The following is a 23,972-nucleotide window of genomic DNA, read 5'->3' on the forward strand; positions in this document are numbered from 1 at the left end:
TGTAATAAGCGTTCTCTGTGAAAATACAAACAAAATACACCTTTTAAGCGTGATTACGTTTAGAAAATTTTCCCGCATGTCATGACTTTCTTGACAGGCTATAGGTAGTCTTATTTCATATTTCACCACTTTCTGATAAAGTGCCGAATAGTCTATTCACAACTTTTTTGACAGATTCTCATACTCTATCTACAAGTTAAGTGGTGGATAGCATATCCGGCACTTATCAGGAAGTGGTGAAACAGGCCCTTAATAAAATTATTTTTTTAATTAATTTTTTAAAGAATTTGACATATAATATCTGGAACTTGTAGCTAAATCTTCATTAAATTAAAGTTAAATAATCATTTAATCTCTTTCGAGTGCGACCTTTAGAGAACATATTTTATTAATGAATACTAGCTAGAGTATTAGTTTGTAGTTTAAAATACGTTATTAATACATCATTTTATTTTGCTTTTTACAGTTATTTTAGTAATAATATTGAGTAGTTTTATCGATTGCAAGCAATGTTTTGCAACCAGCAATATTGCTTATATTGCAGATGTTGATTTTATGAAACGCTTGCCTGCAATTGCTCAGTAAAACAAACTATGCACAATAAAGCACAATTTACTGTACCATTAGTACGATAGCGGTGATTACTGCTTTATGATTGTATATTATGACTTATGAGTAGCGTTTAACTTTAACCTAGTGACTTCTGCTGTTTACGACTTAACTACCAGGGTTCTCTAGCACAATTGAACACAAATAAAATTGTATTTTTCCGTTGTAATAAACTGTAATATGGAAGGCATTATTAGGGGACTTTAAACGACACATATAGGCAATATTGAGGCAATAGCGATCAAAATAAATATAAAACCATAGTCCCTATAGTGTATTTGTGTGTGTGTGAATGTATGAGTGCTGTGTGAATAATATATTAAATTATATTATGTGTGTCTAAGAAAGTGAATTTATGAGCTTGTATCAAAAGCAATTCTCTAAAGCAGGGGTTCCCAATCTTTTCCAGCCTGCGGCGCAGTTACACATCACAATATAATTTTGTCACGGCGCCCTACTTTACCTAGCTATTAGAAAAAAATACACAAATTTATCGATCTAGTTAGGTTAAACAGGTAAATAGTAATAAACAAAATATATTGAATCATCGTTTTGGATAATGATGGAAGATTGACCCGTGGGATCGACTCATCGACCCGCGGGCCACGGCGCACCAGGGCGCCGCGGCGCGGCGCTTACTTTGGCACTTTGGGAACCCCTGCCCTAAAGTGCGGTCGCAAATCATGTCGAATTTCGTACACTGACTCATCACCTATGTATCGCTCCTACGAAACACGAGCTTTGAAATATTTTGAAAATTTTCTCTCATAACATTGAATGTTTAAACCATTTATCCATTAATGTATTCAAATTTATTACTATGTGCACTCTGCTCGATAATACAACGAGACGGCTGACACTAAATTAATTTTCTCATTACGATGCTAATATATTCCCTGCGGACAGGATAATTATTTTCAAATTCAAATTCAAATTCAAATATTTTATTTGCCAGAATATGGTACAAAAAAGATGTTAATAATAATAAATAAGCACAAACATATTCTGCCATACACGGCGTGCAAATATTTAAATATAGATAATACATAATAGCTTGGATTACAATAATTAATTAAAACAGTAAGATTGAAATAAATTAGATACAGTAAATAACATTTTATAAATTCATTAATAACATTTTATAGATTCAATAATTAAATTTTATAACTTTAATAATTACATTTTATAACTTTAATAATTATTACATTTTATGAATTTATTAATTACATTTTTTTTTAATTCTTTATCATTAATATATTCATTTACAGAATAATAGCATTTTTTTATCAATAGTTGAAATAATTGTTTCTTAAATATTCTTGGGTTATTGTTTTTTATTACGTCAGGTAAAAGGTTATAAATTTTAATTCCCATACAGAAAGCATTTTTTTTGAATACGTCTAGCCTTTGTGTAGGTACACATAATTTATTTTTGTGTCTTAAAGATCTGCTTGTGTTGTCCGACTTTTGGTCGAAAAGGTGAATGTGATTCTTAATAAATACATTTATTTCGTATAAGTACATACATGGAAGGGGCAGACAATTAAGTTTTTTAAAGAGCGGTCTACAGCTTTCTGTATAATTTGCACCAGATATAGCACGTATACATTTTTTTTGGGCGACAAATACTTTTTCGCAATCTGTTGAGTTGCCCCAGAGGATAATGCCATATCTTAGCACGGATGCAACATAGCCATGATATGCTAGCAACGCCGATTCTTGAGTGCTCACGTTTCGTAGTCGGTTTAATACAAATACGAATCGGTCTAATTTTAAGCAGGTTGCTTCAATGTGGTTTTTCCAATTAAAATATTTGTCAATATTTACTCCTAAGAATACTGTATTGTCTACAAATTTTACAATTTTACCATCCAATACAATATTTAGATTCATGGATTTTCTATTATAAGTTTGATATTCCATTATATTAGTTTTGTCAATATTGATTATGAGGTCATGTTTTTCTAGCCATTTTTTTGTCAAATTAAGAGTGTTATTAATTTCATTTTCGAATGTCAAAGTATTATTAATTTTGTCTTTAATTATTATAGTAATGTCATCAGCGAATAAAATAGAGTCATGGGGTATACTTATTGGGAAATTATTTATATAGAAAAGAAACAGTTGAGGCCCTACGATACTTCCTTGGGGAATTCCAAAATCGATTACGATGTATTTTGATCTGTAGGTCTTTTTGAAGAACCCATTCTTTTTTTTTATTATTTTAGTTATTACTACGCGTTGTGAACGATTACGTAGGTAAGAGGCAATCCAGCTTAAAGCGTTACCTCGTATACCATATTTTGATAGCTTATCGAGGAGTATTTTATGATTTACACGGTCAAATGCTTTTGACATGTCAAGAAAAATAGAGACTACTCGATTTCCTTGACTCAAGCTTTCCGTAACTGTTTTTGTTAAATTGAAACATGCTAGGTTTGTTGAGCAATTTTTTCGAAAGCCATATTGTTGAGGAGTTATAATATTATATTTTGCTATAAATGCTTCAATTTGTTGGTAAATGGCTTTTTCGAAAATTTTTGAGATGACAGGTATTAATGTAATCGGCCTATAATTGTTCATGTTGTCTCTATTGCCCTTTTTGAAGAGCGGTTTTACAATACAGTACTTTAATCTTGTGGGAAAAACGCCTTCTTCAAATGATTGATTAATTATGTGCGACAGTGGTAGCGCTATAAATTTTGCAATTTTCTTTAATATATTTGTATTAATGTCGTCGTATCCAGTAGATTTTGTATTTTTTAAAGATAAAATTATATTGTGAATGTCAAGAGGAGTTGTCGGTCGTAAGAAAATTGTATTAATATTATTACTAATTGTATTATCATGTCCGTTACTATTATTATTATCATTATTATTATTTTGTAATATGTCAGTATTTTTATTAAGTCGCGTAAAAAAATTGTTAAATTGTTCTGCTATTAGTGTAGGATTCGTGATACTTTCATTATTTTCATCTAGTATCGTGTTTATTTCTGATAGAGCTCTATTGTTTGTCATTGTTTGTTTAATCACATTCCATGAAGCTTTGCATTTGTTAGTAGAATTTTTTATGTACTTTATGTTATCAATTTTCCTAGATTTATGCATGCAATTTTTAAGAATTTTAGAATAGTTTTTGTACATTTTTTTATCATTTTTATTCTTATTTGACATTTTGTATTTAATGTATAAAGACCTCTTTTTTACGCAACATTTCTTTATTCGCCGGGACATTTTGTTTTCAAGGATGGCAACACAGCGATTAACTATAATATAATTACATACTTTATTTACACAAACGGAGAATTTCTGTAATTGGATTTTTAATTGAGAAAATTAAATTTTATTGCGTTTAATTGCAAACTTGTTGATACTAGTTTTTAATTTAAAACGATTAATGTTTTTTACAAATTAAATAAAAACGCACACGTCTGATCGTCTGACAGAATCACGACTGCGACAACTTTACTCGTTAGAGAATTTAATCTTGGAACTGCCAGCATCTTATACCTACACATATTTACGTATCTTATATACACTTGCAGATAGACTAACGGCCGTTCCCAATATTTGATCTATCTCTGGTTTTTCCCTACTAGAGATAGGAATAGCTCACATTAGACATAAGAGACATATATTTTATGTCAATTGTGAGCTATTCCTATCTCTAGTAGGGCAAAACCAGAGATAGATCAAATATTGGGAACGGCCGTAAGACCTCTCCATTTTGTGACCAACCATTAGTCCACGTGTTAGTTTGTTTAGGGTAATAAACTTATTAATAGCTATATACTGTAAGTATTTCGATTTAGACTTTCGTGATGAGCAAAATTCGTCCTGGTCTTAATATCCTAAGATCCGACCATAAAATCCTGCATGAATTGTTTTTTTCGATCAAATATATTTTAAAATAATCTTTAGAACGTATAGAATGGATTAATGTTGGGTTGCCTCTAATTGAGCAAAATGAAAGCCCGTAATACAAACTGGCGTGTATTCAATAGAAAAATAAGAACTAAGTAATGACATTGAGGAATGACAGGACACTACGCATAAAAATAAAAACGCCTGTTAAATAAAAATAGCAATCTTGCGGGTTCTCGACGTCCTCAAATTTTGCCAGGCATAATAATTGTAGGCCTGAACATTTGTCTTAAACAAAAGTGATGGCAACCCCAGTTTGCGGCTATCGTGCAACTGGCAACCATAGATATTCGTGCACAAAATGCATAAAACTTTAATTTTGTATCAAAATTATTAAAAAAATCGATGCTTCAATTTTGATGAAGAACTATGTCTGTTTACGGGCTGGCAACCCTAGGTTGCGGCCGACTTAGAGCTGGCAACTATTTATACCTTATTTTGTCTCGTCATTTTCTTTCAAATGATGTAAAATTTACTGAAAAAAATATTCATACAAATTATGCATTTATCTCATGAACATTAAACTTAATTTGAGGTACTTGCGGCTACTTTTGACAAGGCAACCCAACATTAATCCATTCTATACGTTCTAAAGATTATTTTAAAATATATTTGATCGAAAAAAACGATTCCTGCAGGATTTTACGGTCGGATCCAATACTATAATAAACAAAGACTATTTTCGATCATCACTGGTTTGGTCGGATGCCTCGACATACCGGGTGGCAAGTACAATTTTATACATTGATATTTCCCAACTTATCACTTTTGTTTGTCGTTGTTTCGTTGCCACTTTAAATATGCGATTGTGATATTTGCGCTATTTATTATAAAGGCAAGTAGTGGTACGTCAATAGATAATTTTGTATTTCTTTGTGACCACTGACTGACCACACTATAGCCAGTGAAAGAGACAGCCAATAAGTAATATTCACCTCTCCTCCTCAGCTTTGGCGCGCTGCGCGTCGACCTGCCGCCGCATCTGCCCGATCTGCACCTCGCTCAGCTTCTCCCGCCGCGCGCTGTAACCACTGACACATGTTTAATAACTGCATTCAGGAAGTATAATTGCCGAGGTGAGCGAATGTTAAGCCTGGGTTGATATAATATGTTACTAGCTATCCGATGAAAATGACATTTTCTAGAAATGATTCCTAGCTAGATTGATTTATCGCCCCCGAAACCCCTATATACTAAATTTCATGAAAATCGTTGGAGCCGATTCCGAGACTCCATATATATATATATATATATATATATATATATATATATATATATATAAGTGTTCCTTGTAGAGAGTTCACTGTGAAAGTCCTCGTGCCTGCACGCTCACAAGTTCGCGCACGCCTAATGTGGGGGACGCCTAAATAGACCCACAAGACAACAATATAATATGTTTAACGCAATGTTGACTTTTATCCAAATCAGCGTGAACCTTAGGCCTTCTTGGAGGGATCTTATTTCAACAATTTAAGTAAGCCATAACCAATAATAATTACTTATCAAATTATCAAAACCCAAAAATATCATGTGAAGCTTTAACGATACCTAGCAAGAGTTATTATTTATAGTTATATGATCCAACAGTGATATAACGACAAAAATAATTGGCTATTATACGAATGTAGTCGCGCTAATGAGCTTCATTACAAACTACGATCATTCATGATTACAACACTGTTAATGCTATTGTTGCTATGTAATAGCTAGTTAGCAGTACCAAAAAGATGTTGACAATTGATATACAATCTGCCAAGAAATAGTAGACGCAGTAGAGCTTGTCTAATTCGAAAATTTCGAAATGACCCGCCGCACCACTTCGCTAGTTGATAATATATAAATGAAAAATGTTGTACTGTGAATACGAGGGAGGGTCGCGTCATTTTAAGTTAGACAAGCTCTACATTTAAACATAATTTCGCTCAAAATGTGTTTTTTTTCTCCTTGCATTTCCACAAAGAACGCTTAAACACTTTAAATATTATCACCTTGCACATTTTTATCTCGATTTAATAGGTTTTCATATTTTTTATGTGATTTCAAAATTGTGTACAGCGTGTACGCTTTTTTGACAAGCTATAGTATAGTAGGAATCCCAATTCTACTATAGCAGTGCCTCTTTAGACCGACGGAGTTTAACTTTAAACTTTCGGGGTTCGGATTTAAGAGGTACTGCTGTACCAACCAAGGAACAAAGCTGTAAGTATTAAAATAGTTGTATCGGTGTCATCACTAATTAGCACTCCCTTTAGTAGTTAAGTAATTACTAATTAGTTACAGTATTCCCTGGAGTAGTTAGGGTAAGTAGTAGGGAGTAGTCCTTTCACTGACATTATTATACTCCGTTTACGATCCAATCTAATCTACACGTGTGCAAACTGCAAACAGTACCCCGATTATGATATTTTATTTCCACGTTAACACAGCTTCGATGTAGTCTGTATTCTAATTAACCATCAAAATAGTATACGACAAACGATTGATCATTAGCTCTGACCAATCAGAACACCATTAACTTAAGTTTAACATTTTGTGCGGAGTGGAACAGCGAGGATGACCCATCCTCCGTTCCGCTCCGCCGGCGTAGGACGGGAGTGCGGAGGCGTCGTTACGCGAACCTCCAAACATCCCCCTAATCCGGGGCTCCGGGCAAGGATGGGAACCTGCCCGGCTTAGCTAGTCCCGGCGCCGAGGGGAACGCTTCAGTTTGCCGAAGCGTTCCCTTATTTTGGTGAAAGTCCGGTCTCCTATGAGGTAGACCGGCCGTGGAGGGAGTCCTGTGTTATACAGAGCCAGGACGTTCCTCCGTATACGGCTAAAGACAAACCGCAGGTAGTTTTAGTAGTTAGGTAAGCTCGGCGCTTCTCGCCGGGAGTCCCACATACCCCCGGGGTGCTTCAGCTGAACTGAGTCACACCCCCAACCCGGGGCACCCATAAAGGGTTTCCCCTGCGCATCAAAAAAAAGGTTTAACATTTCGTGAGAATATTATTGTAGTTTTTTTAAACCAAATCTGCATCGAAACCATAAGCGTTTTAATTATGGATAGCAAAATCAGGGTACAAGTGTAATTACCATAAAGTTAACATACCTAGCGAGGCAATGAGTTTCTAAAATACTAGAGTAGCAATGTCTTACAAAAGATTCTCAGAAATGCGTAACCACTTTTTTGTTCAAAAGACAATGTCAAGTCATATATTCGTTATGTCATTATGTATGTGAGATATGCCTGCAGGCATCTTCGAAGTGGCAACGCGTTGCTACCGTAAACTTCCAATCTAGTTACGTTAGTAACATAGAATATCATTGTAGCGAGGTATATTAACTTTATGGTAATTACTAATTACTAATACATAATAACTAACTAATATAATAATAATTAATAAGTAATAAATAGGTACTCACTTGAGGTTGTGTTGTATCTCCTCGTAGTTGACGTAGTGTCCGGTCGGCCCCCAGGCGCTGTCCAAGGCCTGAGTGATTGTTATTAATTAATTTCTTTCATATTGGTAACTGTATCTATTGTTTGTATTATGTCGTGTTCGACAAATAAGCAGGGAAAATGTACTTTGGATCAAATTCACGCTGCACGTTTTCATTTTCGTATTTTGATGTAAAACAACATAATGTTATGTCCTTATTATTTGTTTAATTTTGTTTGGTTAAATGTTGTTGTGGTAAATACTGTAAAGTAGTAGTTACCTATTACATAGTAGGAAAATAAAATTATAAGTACTTACATCAACATTAGTTTTACGTCGAAATACAAAATATACAAAAAAGGTCAGTAGTAAAACAAAATGAAATATCTTTAAATCGTACATTCGAAACATAAATATTAAAAGTTTCAGCCAATATGTCCGTTCCTTTTCTTGTAATAATGTTGTAATATTATGTTACCTGCGGCGCGTGCGAGGGGGCGGTGCGTGCGCTGCGCCGCTCCGGCGGGCGCGCCAAGCGTTCTGTACGCTCGCTGCGCTCGCTTCTTCTACTTTCCTCTCTAGACAAACAATAACAACATTTTTAAATATTATAATAATTTAAATAATAAAACAGATCTACGTTAACTGACTACAAGGATAGTGGTAAGTAATAGCCAATAGGACCTACAAGGCTTTTAGTATGACCGTTTTTAAAGCGACCATATTGTTAACCGTTAGATATTCGCCAGGCAGCAGACGATGTTATCGACCCGCCAAATCATCTACGTAGAACTTAATAGTAATCTACGATAAGATTTTTGTACATAATGTTGTAATGAAGAAAAAAATAGTTTTACTAATTGATCAAGTAAAAGTAATTTACTTACCTCAAATTATGTTCCCTTTCCGAGCTCTCTGCTAACCGCTCGTCTATTCTGCTATGCCTCTCTAGCGCCTCCCTCGATAACGATTTCTCTGAGGACCGCCCCGGCGTCGATCGTCCGCATATTTCAGTGTCAGTCTTTTTGTGGGGCTTGCCGATTCTGAACAGAGAAGATATTTTATTAAGTATAGTTTCATAAAACTGCAGTAACATTTTACAAAGTCCCAAGAATATCGCTAAATGTAGATTCTAAAATTTATTTATATTCTAAAATAATGTAGATTCTAAAATCTATTTATATAGATTCTACAAGTTAGCGCTAAGTGTATCTACATACTCGTTGCGTACCTACGAATAAACGAAACGAACAACACAGAAAAGACATTATCTCGTGTTGTGGATGAAATCTTGAAATGATTTTGAAATATACTATCGTTAGGCCGCGTTTCCACTGACGCGGAGCGGAGCTTAGCGGTGCCGAATTGACCAATCACCATGCTCGAAATCTTCGCTCCTCTTCGCTCATTATGCTGGAATAGCACGATTGGTCAATTCGGGCACCGCTAAGCTCCGCTCCGCGTCAGTGGAAACGCACCCTATAATGACATCCTGTTAACTTTGTATGCAAGTAGCAAACAGCTCATTTAACAAATCTTTTTGAATTAAACCATGGAGGAATTATACATGGTCCATGACTAAACTTACCTAAACATAGTGGAGAGTGATTTCAGCAAGGAAGGCTTCTTGTGCGAGAGTGAGGACTGCTGCGGCGAACCCCGCACGAGTGTGTCCGGCGCCGCGCTGTCGTCCGTCAGCCAGTGCTTCAGAGCTGCAGAGTATTGGTACAGTTAGTATCAGATTGGAAGAGTTAAATATTGTACAGTATGTACAATGGCTGGGCGGGCGGGCTATAACTGAACACTACTATACTCTGGTCTCTGGTGACGGCTGGTTAAGAAGTGAGCGACAGCTCTCCCGTCTGGCGACCATCCCTTCCCAGCCCCACCATTGGTAGGCGTATCCATCTTCATTTATCAATACTTACACTACAAATATTATAACCTTTGTATACAGTGTGTAACAAAAATAAGTGATAATACTTTAGGGTGTGTACGTGTTCCTTGTAGAGAGTTCACTGTGAAAGTAGCAGCGCTGAAAGACGAAATTTTTTTTTCACTTTTGTATGGGCAAGGGCCCGAGCGTCACGAGTTTCCCCATACAAAAATGAAAAAAATTTTTGGTCTTTCGGCGCTGCTACTTTCACAGTGAACTCTCTACAAGGAACATGTACACACCCTAAAGTATTATCACTTATTTTTGTTACACCCTGTATAGAGAAGTTGATTAAGGTAGATGGCAGACCTATGTGATTTAGTCGCGGTATGTCAAATCCAGCCAACAGATCACAACTAAGGGTCAATCAGAACCGCAACGCGACGAGGCGAGGCGCGGCGCGACATAAAATATGGATTTGACAGATTTCAAATGCATGAGACGTCTTGCGAATCTGTCAAATCCATATAAATTTAGAAATGCATATCTACGCGTCGCGTTGCGGTCTGAATCAACCCTAACACTAGACATAGACAGTAGACACATAGGCCCGTCATCGCCTATGAATCAATTTCCTCGATGGTACAAAACTCTAAACTAAGTTGTCTATTGTAGCGGACCAAAAAGCGCAATATCCTGGATCGAGCTACCGAAATTTCTGCAAGACTTATGCGACGTCTAAAATGGCGATAGTCGGCCTGACCGACTATACAACCTCACTCGATCAGGAGATCTCCCTTAGTGGCATGTCCTCTAACAGTGTTAATTGATATATTTAGTTCTTAGTACTTACTTACTATAGTTTGTGCGTTTTATGATGATATGCGTGACACATTATAATTGACAATAGTAGGGAAGTTACCTAACAAAAATTAATCGATAGTTTAAAAATATCGAATCACTTCGTAAAGGAATTGCAATCGAAATTATCGATTTCGTACTGACATTACAGTGGTGCCGGCGATTTAAGATGGCCGCCCTTTTTTATCGATTTGATTTCGATTCAACAGAGTCAATCTCTATTGACATAAGTTCCGTTTAATGCATATGACATTTTTTAAATATTTTCGTAACAATAATTTTATACTCCTATTTCACAGTTAATATTTATAATTTTTTTTAATAAGTTAGCATTTAGCATCTTTTCATTTTTATTCATTTACAATTATTATGGGAAACATTTGTTTTTGTAGATGGAATATAAATTATTACATTTTGATTTTTTTTGTTTTCTTGTAAAAAAACCCGTAGCAAGGAACATGAAAACTGTCACCCATATCATCTTATGGTGCCTTCTCACGGCGCGTATTATCGCAAGCCGCGCCGCGCCCGCTCGAGCCACGCGCCGTGTGAAGGGGTGGCTCGGGCTGGCTCGAGCAGGCGCGTTTAATATCACGCGCCAGCTCGAGCCACGCGCCCGAAGAAAGTGGTGGCGTGGTTGCGTTCTCACGGCGTGTGCTACCACGAGCCGCGCCGCGCCCGCTCGAGCCACGCGCCATGTGAAGGGGTGGCGCGGCGCGGCTCGTGCAGGCGCGTCCCGATCCGATTAAAGTCGGTAACTTCAAAGGCGCGGCTTGAGCAAACAGGCGAGCACGAGCCACCCCTTCTCACGGCGCGTGATATCACAAGCCGCGCCACGCCGACAAAAATTCAAGTAAAATGAAACTTTATTAACACGAAAATAGATATCATTTTGCTCTAAGTCACTATGTTAAATAAGTAAATTTTAATGAAATGCAACTTTATTCACTAGGCAACTAGGTTGCATTTCAATCTATGCCGCTATTGCTCAAAACCTTCCCAGTTCCCCGTGATGCTATACTACTTTTATAATTCACAATAATAATTATTATTATGTTTCCACTCGTACTGGTGGAAGAATGACGCTTCTGTTCGAGCACAACATCACGAAATCCGTCTGTACGGCTACCCTGGGACTAAAATCGCTCTGGCATGATAATTCTACAACACCAAGAGTGAGTGTGAATGGAAATAACTTCATACTAGTTAATCACCTTATACCTTTATCAAATATCTTCGTGCTAGCTACAGCGCGATGTAGCCGCCAAGCAGCGGCATCTGTTATCAAAATAAAGGAATTAAACTTAATATAATAAAATTAGCGGCATAGATTGAAATGCAACCTAGTTGCCTAGTGAATAAAGTTGCATTTCATTAAAATTTACTTATTTAACGTAGTGACTTAGAACAAAATGATATCTATTATCGTGTTAATAAAGTTTAATTTTACTTGAATGTTTGTCAGCGTGGCGCGGCTTGTGATATAACGCGCCGTGAGAAGGGGTGGCTCGTGCTCGCCTGTGGCTCGTGCTCGCTCGTAATAGCTGGCTCGGCGCGGCGCGGCTTGTGATATCACACGCCGTGAGAAGCCAGCCTTAGAACGCACAAACTATAAACTGTCAATAAAGTATTGCATAAACTTACGTGGATGAGCCCGTGCGTATATGGGTTCGTTGCGTGGGTTCCTCTGTTTCTCCTGTATGGCAGTCTGTAGAGATTCCAAGCTAGACGATTTCCGCATACCCAATGACGGACCAACTTGCAGTGCTACAAATAAAATTTAAAAATATATTAGTATTCAAGAAATTTTTAGTAAGTATAGTAATTTGTAAATAAAAGTTCAGACAGTAATCGGAGATTTTGAAAATCGTAATATTGTTTTTAAACTTGCACTACTGTCTTATGTGTATACGAGCTTTTGCCCGCGGCTTCTCTCGCGTTAAGAAGTATTATTATATACAAACTTTCAACCCCTATTTTAACCCCTTGGGGGTGGAATTGATCAAAATCCTTACTTAGCGGATGCCTACGTCATAACATCTACCTGCATGCCAAATTTCAGCCCGATCCGTCCAGTGGTTTGGGCTGTGCGTTGATAGATCACCATGTCAGTCAGTCACCTTTGAGTTTTATATATATTATATAGATTAATATTATATTATACAGTAGAGCAGCCATTCTCAAGGGGCTCCGCGAGCGATACAATCTTTTATTTAAATCTTTACGTGGTAGAGCCATGCTTCGGCACGAATGGGCCGGCTCGACCGGTGAAATACCACGGGCTCACTGAAAACCGGCGTGAAACAGCGCTTGCGCTGTGTTTCGCCGAGTGAGTGAGTTTACCGGAGGCCCAATCCCCTACCCTATTCCCTTCCCTACCCTCCCCTATTCCCTTCACTTCCCTACCCTCCCCTATTACCCTATTCCCTCTTAAAAGGCCGGCAACGCACTTGCAGCTCTTCTGATGCTGCGAGTGTCCATGGGCGACGGAAGTTGCTTACCATCAGGTGACCCGTTTGCTCGTTTGTTAGAAATGTGATTAGACAACAGCACAGAGACAATTTTTTTAAAGACAAAACTGTTAAAAAATATGTAAATTGTTTATGGTAACATCAAATAAGCAAACTAGTATAATCTGTATTTTTTTGTTACTTTTCCGGTCTCTGTACAATCCGCGTTTGCAATAAAGAAGTGCGTTCAACTTTCACAGAAATACGTTGTTTTATTAGGTTATGGGCTCAGTATACGCTTATTAGGGATTAATTCAGTTAATTCAATGAGTAGTTTAGCTAGCATAGAAAAAAGCATCAAGTTTTGCATAAAAATTGTGTTTTGTATAAAACGTGAAAAATTTTGCAAGATGGCTTCGACCGCGTTCCTGACTAACGTGCCAAAGTTAAAAGGGCGCGATAATTATCATGAATGGGCGTTTGCAGCAGAGAACCTGTTAGTCTTGGAAGGTACAGCTAACTACATAAAGCAGGAATGTGCCGAAGACGCAGCTGCAGAAGATGCAAAAGCAAAAGCCAAGTTAATTTTGACGATCGACCCGTCATTATACGTCCACATCAAGGACGCTTCAACTACAAAGAATTTGTGGCAGAAATTACAAACTATGTTCGACGACTCCGGATTCTCGCGAAGGATTACTTTATTACGAAATTTAATATCAATTCGTCTAGACAACTGCGACTCAATGACGAATTATGTGACGCAAATCATGGAAACCGCTCAGAAACTGTCCGGAACTGGTTTTTCTGTTAATGACGAGTGGATTGGGTGCTTAATGCTAGCGGGATTGCCGGAAAAATACTTCCCAATGATCATGGCGATAGAACATTCGGGAATCGCCATTACAGGTGACGTAGTGAAGACAAAGTTGATTGACCTTGCAGCCAATGACGATTCCGAGCAAGGAAATGCTTTTTTGAGCAGAGGGCAGCACAATCGACAAAAGGTTGGCAGCAGTGCCAAAAATGACAGCTCAAATAATCATGGCGGCGGATTGTCAATGTCAGAGTCAGGACCAACGAAGAAAAACATAAAATGTTATCGTTGCAAACAGTTTGGGCATTACAAGTCTCAATGTAAACAAACAGATAAGCAAGTGAAGAAAACGAATGCTTTTTCTGCAATCTTCTTGAGTGGGAGGAATTATCAAAAACAAGACTTTTACTTGGACAGCGGCGCAAGCGCTCATATGACGCCAAATGAAAATATGATACAGAATGCATCATATTCACCGATTATCAAGGAAGTTATGGCAGCTAATCAAAATGTCATTCCAGTATTATGTTCGGGTGATGTCAATATCATAAGTACAACTCCAAGTTGCAAATATGACATAACATTAAAAGATATCTTGTGTGTTCCTGATCTCACAACCAACTTGATTTCCATAAGTCAGCTGATCAAGAATGGAAACCACGTAAAATTCAAGGAGAATTGCTGTTATGTTTACAATAGAAACAAAAGGCTGGTGGCCGTAGCAAACCAAGAAAATGGTGTTTATAAGCTGGCAGTGGAACATAAACATTGTCTGTTTTCTCCTACTTCAACAGTTAGTAGTGAAGTGTGGCATAGGAGATTAGGCCACTTGAATATAAACGACCAGAATAAAATGAAAGATGGTGCAGTTACGGGAATATCATACACAGATAAGTCAGTAATCAACAAAAGTACATGTACAGTATGCTGTGAAGGAAAGCAGTCACGCCTGCCATTTGGTCACACTGGTACGAGGAGCAGTGAACCCCTGGATATAATACATGCCGATGTCTGCGGCCCTATGGAGTCTACTTCAATTGGTGGATCCAGGTATTTCCTAGTTTTTGTTGACGACTTTACCCGAATGGCCTTTGTTTATTTTCTTAAAGCAAAGAGTGAAGTTTTGAAACATTTTAAAGAGTTTAAAAGCATGGTAGAAAATCAACAAGATAGAAATATTAAAGTATTCAGGACAGATAATGGCTTAGAATTTTGTAGTAATGATTTCGAAAATTATTTAAAACAATTTGGCATTGTTCACCAGAAAACTAATGCTTATACACCTGAACAAAATGGCATGAGTGAACGGATTAATAGAACAATTGTAGAAAGAGCTCGTTGCTTATTATTTGATGCAGGATTAGATAAGAGGTTTTGGGCAGAGGCAACAAATACTGCCGTATATCTTAGAAATAGGTCCGTTGCATCTGGATTAAATGATAAAACTCCGTATGAGCTCTGGACAAATAAAAAGCCAGATTTAAGTCACGTCCGCATATTTGGCAGTGAGGCGATGGTACACGTGCCGAAAGAGAAACGGCTTAAGTGGGATACTAAGTCAAAGAAACATATTTTAGTTGGATTTTCGGAAAATGTTAAAGGCTATCGTCTTTATGATCCAATAAAAGGATGTATTGTCACTAGTAGAGATGTAATCATACATGAAAATATTAAAACAAATGAGACAGATAAAGTAGTTGTGTCAGTGCCAGTTGGGGATATTGATTCGGAGAAGTCAGAAAATCCTGATGCCGAAGAAGTGAAGGATGAACTTATTTTGAGTCCCTTGAGTATAGAGTCTTCGGAATCCGACTATTTTAATGCAAATACTGATTTAGATTCATCATTACAGCAATCTGATGACGATCAGACAGACAAGAAAACAGAACTGTCCCCAGTACGAGTAAAGCGACTCAGAAAGCAGCCAGATCGATATGGATGGATCGCACAGTCTAATCCAAATGTCTCTGAAGATCCTGTCAGTCTCCGTGAAGCTTTGGAGAGGCCAGAAAAGGACAAGTGGATAGAGGCAATCGAGGAGGAGCTGCAGGCTTTTGAAGAAAATGATGCATGGACACCTGTAAGTGAATTACCTAGTGATAAAACATTAGTACAGTGCAAGTGGGTATTTAAAACAAAATTAAATAGTGATAATAGTTTACGCTATAGAGCACGTTTAGTGGCTAAAGGTTTCACACAGAGGCCTGGTATTGATTACGAAGAGACTTTCTCACCAGTGGTCAGACATTCTACCTTGAAACTATTGTTTGCACTCTCTGTTCAGTTAAATTTAGATGTCACGCACTTAGATGTTAAAACAGCTTTCTTAAATGGTTTTCTTAAGGAGGACATTTATATGGTTAAACCTGTTATTAATTGTGATTCAAATAAGAATCAGATTGTTAAATTAAACAAAGCAATTTATGGTTTAAAGCAATCATCTAGATCATGGTATGAGAGAGTAGAGCAATGTTTATGTGAGTTACATTTCAAAAAGTGTGATAGAGAGCCATGTGTTTTTACAAAATTGAATAATGAGGTTAAAATTGTAATAGCGTTATATGTTGATGATTTTTATATTTATTCCAATAATCAAATAGAGACTGATAAGTTAATTTCTGTATTAAGCTCTAAGTTTAAGATTAAGAATTTGGGTCAGGTTCAACAATGTTTAGGTATGAGAGTTAAAATTGATAAAGTGTCAAATGTAATTACCTTGGATCAGGAACAGTATATAGACCATTTATTAAGAAAATTTAATATGTTAGACTGTAAAGTTGCTAGTACTCCTATGGAATGTAAATTAGATATTAATAAGTCAGAATACTGTGATCAAGAAATTCCATATCAACAGTTGATTGGAAGTTTGATGTTTTTGTCTGTTCTTACAAGACCTGACATATCCTATAGTGTCAGTTTTCTTAGTCAATTCAATAAGTGTCATACAAAAATTCATTGGAATTATGCAAAAAGAATTCTTAAGTATCTTAAGAAAACTAAGAATTTTTGTTTAAAATATGTTAAAGATACAGCTGGTTTTGTTGGCTATGTTGATGCTGATTGGGCAAGTAATACTGTAGATCGTAGATCGTATACAGGTTATTGTTTTGTATTGGCGGGATCAGCTATATCCTGGGAGAGCCGGAAACAAAGAACTGTGGCATTGTCATCCATGGAGGCCGAGTATATGGCTATAGCTGAGGCCTGTAGGGAAGCAATATATTTAAGATCTTTATTATATGAACTTACTGGTAATCTTTGTACTATAACAATGTATAATGACAGTCAAAGTGCTCAGAAGTTAGTGGCAAATTATGGGTGTAATAAGAAAAGTAAACACATAGATATAAGACATCATTTTATTAAAGATGCAGTCAGTAATAATATTATCAATTTGGAATATTTGCCAACAACAGATATGCCGGCTGATGTACTTACCAAATCATTAAATTCTGTCCGACATAATAAATGTATTATGGGTTTGGGACTTGTGTCTAGAGACAGTGATTAAGTTTAAGTTAAATATTGTTATTTCTTTAAAGGATGTTTGTTTATTTGCTGTAGTTGGGGTGTTAAAAAATATGTAAATTGTTTATGGTAACATCAAATAAGCAAACTAGTATAATCTGTATTTTTTTGTTACTTTTCCGGTCTCTGTACAATCCGCGTTTGCAATAAAGAAGTGCGTTCAACTTTCACAGAAATACGTTGTTTTATTAAAAACATTATTATTTTGCGGGTACTTCAAAAATGTTACTTCTTAAACGGGTTCTGCCCTCAAAGAAGTTTGAGAACCGCTGCAGTAGAGTAACGCAGTGTTGTCATCAAACTCCATGCATTAGAATAAGTTTTGTTTTTGTGTGATACTGCTTTAAAGTTTTTCGAAATCACTATATTAATTCAGCATGATTTCGATTCGGATTTAGTATGAAAAATGAAGGTAGGTAAGTATATTATTCTAATGACATTGCTCTCTAAAGTTACTCGAAACCTTACTTGATAGTGATTAACCTTACTTGATATAATTGGTGTGTGTACCCGATTCTATCACACTAAAGTACCTATCATTAGTCATAATTTTTACGAACTAGACTAAATCTTCATTGTTAAGCTTCGGCCAAACCTGCGCGTCAGTAACGAGCGTCTGCAACTCAAAACTGGCGTGCACACCTGCGCGACTACGGTCCGAACCGTAGATTATTCCCGTTCTTATCAAAAAACTAGAAAACAAAGGTATACGGGGAAGGCCCCTAGATTTGATGTCTGACTATCTTCAAGAGCGAAAGCAAAGGATAAAGATTGGTGAGGTCGTTAGTGAGGACGAGGATATTTGCTATGGGGTCTACAAGGCAGCGTACTCGGTCCAACCTTGTTCCTCGTCTACATTGACGACCTCTGCCGACTCGAACTCAACAACGCCAAAATCTTCTCCTATGCAGATGATACTGCTATTGTTTTCACTGGCAAATCATGGGAAGAAGTTAAACAAAAGGCTGAAGCTGGGCTCAGACTAATATCCGAATGGCTCAATAACAATATTCTTACCCTCAATGTTACTAAAACCAACTTTATGACTTTTACAAAGTACAATAACACACAGCCCCCCACTAACTACAGTGTAAAAATTCACTCATGCAATCGTAATGCTCCTGTATGCCCCTGTCCTGAAATCAATAAAGTTAAGACAACCAAGTACTTGGGCATAATGATTGATCAGCGACTGTCATGGCATGCACAAATAGAACTGCTGGCGGGTAGAGTTAGGAAACTTACCTGGATATTTAAAGGTTTGAGACATTCCGCTACGAAACCTCTACTAAACCCAATTTATACTTCCCTAGCAGAATCAGTTATAAGCTACTGTATAACTGTTTGGGGGGGAGCCATAAAAAGTAAATTAATAGAAGTGGAAAGAGCACAAAGGTCTCTCATTAAAGTAATGTACTCTAAACCATACAGATATCCAACTCACCTGCTTTATACTGAATCAAAATTGCTAACGATCAGAAAATTATATACTTTACACACAGTCTTAAAAGTCCATAAACATTTAAATTATAATAATAGCAAAACAACACAGCGAAGAAATAAAAAAATATCGATAAAGTCACAGTAAGATCCAACTTTGCTGCAAGACAATATACATCACAAGCCACCCACATTTACAACCTAATTAATAAAAACAGAACATTTATGGTTTAAGCAAATATAAATTGAAACAGACCCTAAATAAATGGCTACTACACTTAAGCTACGACGAAACGGAAGCACTGTTTGATAGGTTATGTTAGGTTTTCCTTATCCAAAATGAAATTGTTTTTACCCAGCATGAATTTGGCTTAAATATTTACATTCACATATTATACCGAACATCGTCACACACAACACAGACACACGCACATCACCCACACTCACAACATACATACACACAACACACACACACACAACACACATACACACAACACACATACACACAATACAGACAACACTCACACCCACATTTCACCAACAGAAGTACATACGCGCTCGCTTTCCGAATAGCTATTAAGATATTAGTAATTATAATAAATAAATAAATAAAAAAAAAAAAAATAGTAAACTTTTATACGTCCATGAGTAAACTCTATATTTCTCTTTGTAATAATTACTAGCCTCACTTTTATTGTTTTCGGCAGAGCGAGATTCCCCTAACACAGGTAACTTTACTTAAAAGGGGGTCTCAAACACTGTTATTATATTGTATTTTAAGTTCGTGAATTTTTGTATTATTTTTTTTTTGTATTATTCTCGCTCTGCCGACGCGAACGTCTCGCGTTGCAGACGCTCCCGCTTCGCAGTCGCTTTGGTCGCGTAGGTTTCGTCGAAGCCTAAAGCAATTTGACAATGCACTCACCATGCTCAGCCTTAAGCTCCTTGATCTTCTTGTAAGTGCCGGTAGCGCGCGCGTCGAGCGCCGCGTGCCGCTTCTCCGACATCGAGCGGCGGCCGACGGCGTCGCGGCTGAACCCGTGACCGCTCTCGCTGCCTGACTCGCCCGCGCTGCCTCTGTATACGGGGGACATGTTGTAGAAGGTAATGCAAGGATTAAGGTGTTGAGTTAAGGTGAGACTGCAGTACGCACTAAATGTACTATCAGAGAAGTTGATTCATAAGCAGATGGCGGAGTGCAGGCGGTCACGTTGTGTCAAACCGACCAATTGACGTAGGTCCGTCAACTGTCTAGGAATCAATGTATTCTATGGTGCAATTTCATGCAAAGTACGAAATTGTACGAAGCATATGCGAAATCAGAACTACGCGACTTCACTTCAGTACTGCGGGACGGAAACGTATGCAGCCTAGTGAGTAGTGTGGTTGCACCTTTAGGATCGTCAGTTTATTTTTAAATACATATACGAAAAATTTGGCAAACAACCTACATAATAACTTACATAATAGTGTTACGGATACGTCGTGCCATCTAGCGTCAAACCAGCGAAACTTATCGAGGGAACACAGACAACATAAATCCCCTACTCAATACTAGATGGCGTTAGTTGTATGTGCTTTCTAGAAAAGTCCAACACTTGTTTACGCTAATCATTCAAGAAAGGAATGTTCTCGAATATTCTGAGATTCGATCCGGCCCATATAAATAATCGCAGGCAGACAGGCCGGTAATTCAGTTCGATACGAGCTATCATCAAGGTGACTTCGAAGTGATAAACAAGTGTTCAAAAAGTGATTCTAGTGGAACCTACGACTTGGCTACGACCTAGGACAGTGATAGTGCTTAAGTTTTTGGACTTAGTGCTTAGTGTGACCGTTGTGCTAGTGAAAAGTCTTCAAGAGAGTCAGCAGGTCTTTCTCTTCGAATCCATCGAACCCTAGCACGTAACAATATTATGTATAGTACACACATTAAATATTGTAGCTAAACTTCCTAGGTTATGCTAAAAAATGGAATACCCACCGTGTGACGTAATCCTCCTCAATGATCACGTGATGGTGTGGGGGGGAGCGCGCGTGCGCACGACGTTCGCTCGGCGCGAGCGGCACGTGCGGCTGCGTCGCCATATAATAGCTCTCGTTACGAAGCCCCGTCAGTCTGTCTATCACCGGATTCCACCCATCCAGTCGACTCCACTCGAAACTGTCTCTTTTACTATCGTGGTTGGAATCGTCTCTCTCGAGGTATCCCTTACAATCGTCCGACTGGTTTGACGCCCAACTGCCGTTGCTGTTGACGGTGACGACAGTCGCATGCTTCTGTCGCTCTTCAATCTTCTCGTATTTGGGGTACTCGGGTTTGTTCTCTTTATCGCCGTTGTATATGATCGTGTTGAAGTTCTGCGAGTTGCTGTTCTCGTTCGAGTTTGTTGTGTCGTTCCCGTTTGGCGGCGTATCGTCCTTCCACCTCGCTAGGTTATCCATGCTGTCTGTAAACGAGACAAAAAATATACATACATTAAAATAGAAAATAGCATGAATGAAGAAGTTAATTTGTATGGCATCAAAAGAGCGCTCGCCACAACGTCACGTTACTAAATTTTTGTATTATTTATTATCTTGTAGGTAATAAAACATAATACAAAAATTTAGTTACTTATTATCTTAAAAATACTGTAAAGCTTACAACTTACAAGCCACATTTACCATGTTCTGTCACTCCAACTCTTTCTTACCTGTTCTCCTGGCGACTGTGAGGGATATACTCCCGTGCACGTTGGGTCGGGAGTGCAGCAGGGCTCGTCGCAGCGTCTCCATGGCTTCGGCGTTCGACTGACCCACTAGCGACACTCCGTTCACGCTCAGCAACTGGTCGTTAGTGTGCAATCTGTAACAAGCAAACGTTTGTAACGTAATTAACCTGAAAATACTTTTTTTTTCATTTAGGTATAAACGTAAACAAAGCTCCACCAATCTTAATGTTAAAAAAATAACTGCGCACTAATATTATAATTGTACTACAATGGCATCTTCATTCAGTCAAGTTTCAATGTTTTGTTTATCATTTTGAAATATAGGGTATACTGTACCTATAATGTAGCAAATAATATTACAGCCAAGGCTGAAAGCGCCTTCTAAAAACTCCAAGCGTACTATAATATAACAAATAAGTATGCCCTTTTTTCCGCCGCGCGCCGTAATGAGCTAACACACCATTAGCTATGTCCACACTGTGCACTTTCATCTTCAATTTTCGTCATCAACTTTCATATTAGCGCATTCAATAGTTGAATGCGTCAAGGAACGCAACGCCAATATTGTCATTTTTGAAGTTTTGGATACGGTCAGAGAGCATGCGCCGCGGGCACGTTCGCTGTTGACTGCGCTATAACGCATGCCCTTGACGAACAGAAAAAGCCACAGTGTGGACAAATCTATTAAAATGTTAGACAGGGGAGTGTAAACCTAATTAAGTTTTTGTCGATGAAATAGCACATAACCATACCTTCCGTCCCTCGAAGCGGCGCCACCGTGTAGGACCGACTTGATGAAGATGCCCAGATCATGGGGTTCGGGACCGACGGTGACCTTGCCCTTCACGCTTATCCCCAGTCCGGCCTTCTCCGAGTCGTGCACCGGCACGTCAAGCCGGAGAATCTGCCGGTTCCTTAGACTTAGTAGCTGCAGAATAAAAGGTATATTAAGGAGGCGACCTATGACAGAAAAAAATCGGTTTTCACCCGCGCATTTCATATCCCCCGCACTCGCCCAACGCATTCAAAATGTCACCGCGGCTATTTTGTGTAATTATTCTCGTAATCACTTTTTGTACGAACGTAGTATAACTAAATTTATCAGATAAAATTTTGAGAAGTTCGAGTCACATTTTCAATCTGTACTTTGAGAATCAAATTAATACTTTTTGCCATAAACACTAGTAATACTTTATGATATGTTTATTTATCGAAATCGAAGAGGCTCTGACACTACTGGATCGATTCTGCTGTAGTTGTTACAAAAATAATATTATAACTTTATTTAATATAATCTACTAGCCACGTCTTCGTCCACGTCCGAATTTGGTTAGTTTTTGTGTGTATTTGCGTACAATATATTAACCTTTGTCAGATTAAAATATACAAAATTCTCATGTCACAATGTTTGTAAGCGAACTGCTCAACCGATTCAATGAAATTTTGCATACATACATTCGTTAGGCTTGAGGATAATTTTTTATCTGCTTTTTGATATAATATATTATTGATACTAGAAATAATTTATGTGGTAAACTGACGTTTGCCGGATCATCTAGTCAAATATGTATAGAAAATTCTCGGGTCACAGTGTTTGCGCGAACTCATCCAAAACGGTTCAACCGATTATAATGCTATGTACATTCGTTAGGCCTGACAATAAGATTTTATTTACTTTTTATATTGATAGTATAAAAAATAATAATTGGCAAAACAATGTTTTCCGGGTCAGCTAGTTTCCTCCTTTTAGCTCCTCTCGATTTCTCATGAATTGCACCATCAGATCACCACTTTTGGTAACATGTTACGAAATTCGGACTACATCTTATACAATAACAAAAGAATTTTGCAAATCCGTCAACTAACGGCGGAGCGCCATGGTATCACCAAAATCGTCTCTGATGCTGGTGCTGATTAAAAACCCAGCTCAAATTTCATCTCGATATACTAGTAAAATCACGTGTTCGGGAATGTCAAAGATTTTGTGTAGTCTGCCGTCCAGCTGATATTTTCAAGAAGGACATCCATACACTGCCACTGCGTTCGCAAAGGTGAATTGATTGCACGAGTGATTAGGTACTTTGAATAACAGAAATAAGTGAGTTCGAAATAATCAGCCAAGTGTGAGTCAGACTCGCGTACGAAGGGTTCCGTACGGTTATAGATCTAAAAATAGCCCAAAAAATGTAATTTTTGTATGGGAGCCCCCTTAAATATTAATTTTACTATCCATTATTAAAGTACAAATAAAATTAAGGATTTAGTAAAAATTTCAATCGCTATAGCTATAGCAATTATTGATATCAAAAAAAATATTATTTCATTATT

The 23,972-nt window shown here is 37.5% G+C and overlaps 1 protein-coding gene across 4 annotated transcripts in view; it reads right to left on the minus strand.

The window, feature by feature from the left end:
• Positions 1–23,972, minus strand: part of LOC121731795 (partitioning defective 3 homolog) — a 55,148-nt gene that overhangs the window by 5,308 nt on the left and 25,868 nt on the right. For 2 of the 4 annotated variants that reach the window (XM_042121424.1, XM_042121425.1), the window contains exons 10-19: positions 22,397–22,572; positions 21,627–21,778; positions 20,915–21,380; positions 19,856–20,007; positions 12,340–12,462; positions 9,547–9,670; positions 8,846–9,001; positions 8,437–8,536; positions 7,942–8,009; positions 5,472–5,558 (exon numbers count right to left, since the gene is read on the minus strand). In XM_042121424.1, coding sequence (XP_041977358.1) covers positions 5,472–5,558; positions 7,942–8,009; positions 8,437–8,536; positions 8,846–9,001; positions 9,547–9,670; positions 12,340–12,462; positions 19,856–20,007; positions 20,915–21,380; positions 21,627–21,778; positions 22,397–22,572 — 1,604 coding nt within the window. Of the gene's footprint in view, positions 1–5,471; positions 5,568–7,941; positions 8,010–8,436; positions 8,537–8,845; positions 9,002–9,546; positions 9,671–12,339; positions 12,463–19,855; positions 20,008–20,914; positions 21,381–21,626; positions 21,779–22,396; positions 22,573–23,972 lie in introns of all 4 variants that reach the window. The other 2 variants (XM_042121426.1, XM_042121422.1) reach the window with 1 other exon arrangement.

The sequence above is a fragment of the Aricia agestis genome, chromosome 11, assembly GCF_905147365.1.
Source record: "Aricia agestis chromosome 11, ilAriAges1.1, whole genome shotgun sequence".
Lineage (NCBI taxonomy): Eukaryota > Metazoa > Arthropoda > Insecta > Lepidoptera > Lycaenidae > Aricia > Aricia agestis.